A 7909-nucleotide genomic window follows, 5' to 3' on the forward strand; every position below is an offset into this window, starting at 1 on the left:
CAACCAGCTCTTCTAGGGGTGTCAGCTCTTGTTGGGGTGTCAGCTCTTCTTGGGGCGTCAGCTCTTTTTGGGGTGTCAGCTCTTCTAGGGGTGTCAGCTCTTCTAGGGGTGTCAGCTCTTCTTGGGGTGTCAGGTCTTGTTGGGGTGTCAGGTCTTCTTGGGTTGTCAGCTCTTTTTGGGGTGTCAGCTCTTCTAGGGGTGTCAGCTCTTGTTGGGGTGTCAGCTGTTCTTAGGGTGTCAACCAGCGCTTCTAGGGGTGTCAGCTCTTGTTGGGGTGTCAGCTCTTCTAGGGGTGCAGGTCTTGGGGTGTCAGCTCTTCCTCTGGGTGTCATCTCTTGTTGGGGTACAGCGCCGCACACACACACCACAGTGAGGGCCTTGTTGTGTAGCCCCGCTCGGTATGAAAATAATGAAGCGCGCGGGATAATAGTAGCAGCGAGAGCTGGTGCCGCGGGGGCTTTTGGAGCGTGTTGAGGCCTGCTGTACGCTTTAACAAGAAAAAGGGCAGCCTGCCACACACACACACACAGACACTCACACACACACACATACGCACATCGAGACAAACACACACACACACACATTGAAACACACTCACAGACAAGCACACAGACACACACACACACACACCCACACACACACACACACAGATACACACACACACACGCACACACAAACACACACAGACACACGCACACACACTGACACGTGCACACACACACGAGCACAGAGAGACAAACACACACACACATAGAAACACTCTCACACAGACAAGCACACAGACGCTCACACATACACTCACACACACACACTCACGCTGACACACACACACACGCACACACACACACGCACACACACACACACACACACACACACACACACACACATACAAAGGCAAACACACACACACACACACAAGACATAGCAGGCAGGAATGAGGACACAATGAATGGATTTCTCTGTCACAACGACTAGAGCCCTGAGCGGAGCGAGTTCGGTCAGAGAGAGAGCGGGCACAGCTACGGCATGGCAGCGCTTCAGCAGTGCGTGTGCTTGTGTTTGTGTGTTTGTGTGTTTGTGTGTTAGCGTGTGTGTGTGCGTACGTGCTTGTTCACATCCCTATGCCTGTGTATACGTGAGCACACACCGAGACATTACACAGGAATGCGAGGATACATGCCAAAGACGAAAGAATCCGAGTTGCATTCAGGAGAAAGAGCCTTCCCCTCCATCCTACTCCCCCCCCCATTGCCCCGGTGAGGTTATGTACTACAGTTCCGTCATGAGCGATCCCCCCACGGGGACTAATAGAATTCTTATGCATCTGATTAGGATGCGTGGCGAGGAGGTTTTAGGGTTTGGTAGCAATTTGTACTAAAATCCATCCAAGATGAAGGAGTAACAACAATAAACTGACCCGTTCTCGTAAACGTTAAAAGGCCCCAAGAGAGAGGAGCCACATGAAGCCTGCGTTCATTTCGGAGCGAGGGCCGGAAAACACGATTTAGAGAGGACACTTGAATTGAAGGAAAAAGGTTGTGTCACGCGTTCCCTGTATTTGTCTTTATTGTTTTTTTTACATGTAGATCTAAAAAATCTCTCTGCACATCTGTATTCACACATCTGTCTAAGGAGGTTCATTCCTAACTTAAAATAATAATTCAATCATCGCTGGCAAACTTCTGAGCTAACACAGATATCTCAAGGACAATGGATAAGAAAGACAAACCGAACTAGGCCACAGCTACAACTTAAATAAATACTTTACAAAAATAATGCAGGATTTTTTGTGTGTTTTTTTTACATTGAAGAGACTGACCTGAGTCAGACGGCCAGGTACATGGTCGTAAACTATTTGTAAAAAATAAACACGTGCATGCTATAAAATGAACATACAAGCGGCCATGAGAACCTGAATAAAATAATGAGCCCGACGGCCACTGGCTCAGCCGGGACACGATCTTTCCTCTCCATCCCCACCCACACTCCTTGGCCTATCAGGGGCCACACCGTATCTGTTGTCAAACTTCATTGGTCAGAATTTATTACTTATGGATTCTCCTTTCCGTACCACACTTTCTTTAAAAGGTCAAACCGATAAGACAAACAAAAACTACAACAGATATTTTCCCTTTAAATCGATATAAATGTTCCCTTTGTGACCGATACATCAAGATATAAAATTGGCAACATAATGTGTTTGGTTGTTTTTCCTTTTAAAAATCTTTGTTGTACATATTCTTATCAAAAAGACGGTATTTAGCGTTTGCTATGGTTGAAGACAAGGTCTTTGCGGCCATGTAGGGTGCTGTAGGGACCACAGAGCTCTGCCGTCCCTAGGGGTCGCCAGGGGTCACCAGAGGTTACCAGAGGTCACCAGGGGGTCACCAGGGGTCACCAGTGGGTCCCCTGTGCTGCTTAACATAAAACCAAAGACACCACTGACACTTGGTGTGGATGCGGCCCCATATTATAGATCAGCGGTGTCGACGAATGTCTGAACTGTTGATGAGGGGATGGGGGGGGGCGGGGCTTGGGGGCATGGGGGCGGGGCTTGGGGCATGGGGGCGGGGCTTGGGACTCGGCTAGAACTCCGTGGCCTCCTCAAACTGTCTGTAGTAGTCCTCGTCCAGGGGGTTCTCCGGGCACTTCTGCCCGTTGTTGGGGGGCCGGGCCTGGTTGTAGCGGCTCCAGTCGCCCTTGCAGATGATCCACGGCAGCACGTCCACCTTGTGGTGCAGGTCGGCCGAGAACTCGGTGCTGATGAGGTTGGGCGCGCCCGCCCCCTTGCCGCGGGTCACCAGCTTCATGGCGTCGTCGTAGCAACAGTGCTGGGCCGCCAGCGTGGTGGACTCGAGGGTGAGCAGCGAGCGGATGCAGTAGCGCGCCGTGGGCTTGTAGATCTCCAGCTTCTCCTTGGGCCCGCTGGCGTCCTTCCAGCGGAAGCGGCGGCGCGTCACGCCGTCGTGCACGTCGGCCGTGCTGTAGGCCACCTCGGTGGGGTAGGAACAGGGGCAGCTGGGCAGGTCCTCCGCCACCTTGGCCATGTACTTCTTCAGGAAGTCGCTGCGGCAGTTCATCCAGCGCTCGCAGCTGTCCGTGTCTGGGGGAGGGAGGGGTGGAGGGTGGAGGGTGGAGGGTGGAGGGTGGAGGGAAGGGCGGACGGGTGGATATAGGACGTTGGGTGGAGGTTTGAGGGGGGAGGATGGAAGATAGTGGGAGGAGGGAGAAGGGTGGGCATAGGAGGGTGGAGGGAGGGAGGGTTGAGGATTGAGGGAGAAGGATTAAGGATAGAGGGGGGAGGGAGAAGGGGGGAGGGAGAAGGGGGGATATAGGAGGTTTGAGGGGTGGAGGGAGGATCAGGTACAGATGTTAACATCGTCTTCTGAATCGTAACTATATACCCCAACCCACTCACCCCATCACACATATACCCCAGTCAGTTAGAAAAAAAATGGGCATGTGACCTAGACCGTATTCCTTTTAAATAAATATATATTTGGTATGGAGTATTTATGCCTTCATGGACAGGACAAGACAGGAACGTGTGTTGTTGAGAGAGGGGTAGTGAACCGTGGCGTCTGACTGCAGACGTTTGGCTGACACGCTAAGCGTCCCACCCTCATGCTCCCTGACATACTCTGCTCTAGACCGGGGGAAGTGAAAGAGGAGCGCGAGGCCTTCTCAACCGGTGCTGTACACATGTCAACCCCCCCGCGCACTAATGTGCCACAGTCCTGGTATTAGTGGTTTACTTTAAGGGAGAGCTGAACCATACGCAGATGGATTAACTGACAGGATCCACGGGACCATCTGGGTGACAGTGTGTGTGTGTGTGTGTGTGTGTTTGGACCATGATGTTAAATGAATCCAGCAGAGAGAGAGAGAGAGAGAGAGAGAGTGAGAGAGAGAGAGAGAGAGAGAGAGGGAGAGGGAGAGAGAGAGAGAGAGAGAGAGAAGGAGAGGGAGAGGGAGAGAGAGAGAGAGACGGAGACGGAGAGAAAGAGAGGGAGAAAGAGAGCGAGCTAGAGACCTAGATAGCTAGAGAAAGCGTGAGAGAGAGGGAGAGAGAGAGAGAGAGAAAAAGAGACAGCGCCAGAGAGAGAGAGAGAGGGAGAGTGAGAGAAAGAGAGAGTGAGAGGGAGAGGGAGAGAGAGAGACGGAGAGAAAGAGAGGGAGAAAGAGAGCGAGCTAGAGAGCTTGATAGCTAGAGAAAGAGGGAGAGAGAGGGAGAGAGAGAATGACAGGGAGAGAGAGAGAGAGAGAGAGAGAGAGACATAAGCATCCTCACCGACGCCGAACAGCTCCGTGGCGTTGAACTCGTCCGTTCCAGCCAGCAGGCTCACCTCCGTCGTGGCCGTCTTGAAGGCGTCTTCGATGCCTGTCGGAAAAAAGAAACGAGACGAACGCAGAAATGAGCGCTAAACTAAAACCAAAACAGAACCATCGGCTCCTGTTAGGAAAACTCGACGGCAGCGGGGGGAAACCCGTCCCGCGGGGTCCCGGGTGTGTCTTCCGTACCGGGGCAGTTGGGCATGTCGCAGGTGCGGGACTCGGTGGCGGTGCAGGCGTAGCCGCAGGAGCGAGTCCTCTTCTGGTTGCCGTGGCCACAGCTCACGCTGCACGTCGCCCAGCTGCTCCAGTCGCCCTCGCCGTCCATGTAGTCTGACGGGAGACAGAGGTTTACAGTTGGGTTATTATAATTGTCATTATTATTATTATTATTATTATTATTATTATTATTATTAATGTGGATTTTAATCCATGAATGTGAGGTTATTAATATAGAATACATTATGGACTTGTGTTGGGATGAGAGAGAGAGAGAGAGAGAGAGAGAGAGAGAGAGAGAGAGAGAGCGAGAGAGAGAGTGAGTGAGAGAGAGTGAGAGAGAGAGAGAGAGAGAGAGAGAGAGACAGAGAGCAAGACGGAGAGAAAGGGACGGAGCGAAAGAGAGTGAGAGAGAGGAACTTAGCGAAGATTTGAACTTTTAGCTCTCTTCTAGCTTATTAAACTTGTACAGGATATTCATATTATCCTATTCCATTCAAAATATATTTTTGAAGGGGAGCAAATGGAATCCAGATCTTTCGTGTTTTCATAAAATGTCATTTCTAGCTAGAGAGTAAGAAAGGGAGGGAATGAGAGAGAGCATGGATGGGGGATGGAAGGAGGGAGGGAGAATAAGGGGGAGAGAGAGAGTAAGAAAATTAGAGAGAGAATCAGAGAGAATGATAAAGAGAGAGAAAGAAAATGAGACAGAGAGGGACTGAGAGAGAGAGGGAGACAGAACGAGAGAGGGGGAGAGAATGGGAGAGAGAGCTTTGATGTGGGCCACATGGTCCTCTTACACAGGCCTGTTAGCATGCCACACTAATAATCAGGGGCAAAGGGAGTAGGGGGAGAGGTGGGAGGCGGGGGGGAGAGGTGGGAGGCGGGGGGGGGTGAGGAGGGAGGGGGTAAGCCTCAAAGTTTCCTTTGACTTTGACCTCTCGAACCAGATACCAGCCAGGCCCACGTCCAGACATATGTTCACATGTGCACGTGCCAAGTGCATGTGGCAGTGCGTCTGTGTGTGTGTGTGGGTGTGTGTGTGTGTGCACTTTGACCCCGAACTAAATGATTCTGCATCTGCGTTTGTGTGTGTCTGTGTTTGTGTATATATCTTTTTGTGCATATATAAATGTGTGTGTTTGACTGTATATATAAATGTTTATGCGTGTGTCAGCGTTTGCATGTATAGATATGTATGTGTGTGTGCGTGTGTGTGTGTGTGTGTGTATGTTTGCGTGTGTGTGTGTGTGTGTGTGTGTGTGTGTGCGTGTGTGTGTTTTTAATGTTATCCCCACTCGATGGATGGAACCACCAGGAAGCATTTTGCAGATTCCATCCGAACGCAGTGGAGATCAAACAGGTTACAACTGGTAGGCTGCCTTCACCGAGACATTCCCTCCATCGCGTGGTTCCATGTGTGGACACCTGAGTCCCTCTGCATGGCACATGGCTGCCTTCGCTTTGGCATCCACACGCACACACGCACACACGCACGTGCACGCGCCCACACACAAGCCATCATTCCTGCGTTTGATTGATAGCTGTTGAAAGATTCAATGGGAAATGGCCAGAATTCCTCCGCTGCCTTGGGGATTAACATTGGGTAGAACAATCGCAATCGCAGCTCCTCACTGACACAAGCACGGCACAGCCACGATCCTTATCGGCGCAAGACAATGACTGAATGTAGAGCGAACCCCCAGCTCCACCCCTCCTCTCGCTCTCCTCCCCCACCCCCCACCCACCCAGCCACCAGCACATGTACCTGCCACTCATTATGGGTCATTACGGGGCTGGATCCAGGGCAGATAGCCATCAGTAGATGTCAGTGCAGCAGCCCGTTCAGCCTGCCCTACTACCCATTACAACCGCCTGCCACCGCAGCGGTCCTAACGGGAGCTCCAACACACCCCCGTCGGCCTGCAGCCCACCTATGAGAACCCCTCCCCCCACCCCCCGAAACAAACGCCACATGTCTGTGTGAGTGTGTGCGTGTGCGGGTGTGTTATGAAGATGGACGTCTCCCGAACCGCCCGATCCACAGCTATGGTCATTAGACATGGGAATATGGAGCACATCTATTTTTCCAGAGCCCCGCTCGTACGGCCCGGAAACACGGCTGACTGCGACGCCGACCGCAGCGGTTAGCCCGGGCGTGTAGCGGACCCGGTTTGGGGGTTTGGACGAGAAGCACGCTCGCTGGGTGGGAGTCCGTACCCCCCCCCTCCCCCCCCCAGCGGCCACAGCGCACATTCCTGCGCGACCATGTTGGTTTGGGCATGCTTCGGCACGGAGGGGCGGGGAGGAGAAGGGAAGCGAGAGAGAGGGAGAACGGCGGGTGTTAGGATCCTCCGATTTATCTGTGTGGTTTTGTGCTCCGCCGGAGAGGTTTTTTCGGTGGAGGAAGTATGGCGACAGTGCGCGGTGTTGTGTTGGCCTGTGTTACTACTGGGCCCGCGTTCCCTACTGGGAACTGTGTGGCTTTGATGTCGCCGGGGCACTGGGAGGAGAGAGACGCGTAGCCGTAGCCGTAGCCACCGCCGCCGCCGCCGCCGCCGCCGCCGTGGAGAACTCGCTCTCTCGTAAATAAAAAAAAAAGGTGGGGGAAAAATGTGTTAAAGGCTTCAATCAAGGGGGGGTTCGCGCTAGGGCTGGCCCAGGACGACCCTACTTATTATGGTGACAGCTTAAATCAGCAAATCTGAAAATTACAGATTGGGCATGGGACCCAAGCCATCTGGGGAGAGCCTGGGTCCAGCCGCTGGGTGCTGCCGGTCGGCTGGGCTGCTGCCCTCGCTGGGGCGCTGAGAACCAGGAGGGCAAGCCACGCACACACCGTGTACTGCACACTCACACACGCACACACGCACACACTCACACACACACACGCACACACCGTGTACTGCACACTCACACACGCACACACACACACAAACTCACACACACACACACACAAACGCACACACACACTGTGTAGTGTACACACATACACAAACTCACACACACACACACACACACACACACACAAACACACTCACACCCTGTGTAGTGTACACACATACGCACACGCACACTCAGAGACACTTATATGCACATACACACGCACACTTGCTTGCACACACAAACACAAAAGCACACACATAAGGCGTACACCATGTGCACATACATATACAGACACAAAAAGACAGCTTTTTCCCGTACTCACCATATTCGGCCTGAGCCTTGCCCCCTCCTCCTCCTCCTCCTCCTCCTCCTCCTCCTCCACCTCCTCCTCCACCCCCTCCTCCTCCTCCCCCGGTGCCGGCTCTCCTGTCCCAGTCTCCCAGCGGACGGAGGAAGTTACTGTCCTCTGCGT

At 52.8% G+C, this 7909-nt stretch overlaps 1 protein-coding gene across 1 annotated transcript in view; it reads right to left on the reverse strand.

The window, feature by feature from the left end:
• Window positions 1-1548: 1548 nt before the first annotated feature.
• The window catches only part of ism1 (isthmin 1), a 15530-nt gene continuing 9169 nt past the window's right edge, over window positions 1549-7909 (reverse strand). The window contains exons 3-7 of the mRNA XM_079729043.1: window positions 7856-7909; window positions 7760-7774; window positions 4522-4665; window positions 4292-4381; window positions 1549-3103 (exon numbers count right to left, since the gene is read on the reverse strand). The exon at window positions 7856-7909 is cut by the window's right edge and continues 190 nt beyond it. Coding sequence (XP_079585169.1) covers window positions 2586-3103; window positions 4292-4381; window positions 4522-4665; window positions 7760-7774; window positions 7856-7909 — 821 coding nt within the window. The 3' untranslated portion in view covers window positions 1549-2585. The remainder of the gene's footprint in view (window positions 3104-4291; window positions 4382-4521; window positions 4666-7759; window positions 7775-7855) is intronic.

Source organism: Pollachius pollachius (genome assembly GCF_949987615.1).
Source record: "Pollachius pollachius genome assembly, chromosome: 2".
Lineage (NCBI taxonomy): Eukaryota > Metazoa > Chordata > Actinopteri > Gadiformes > Gadidae > Pollachius > Pollachius pollachius.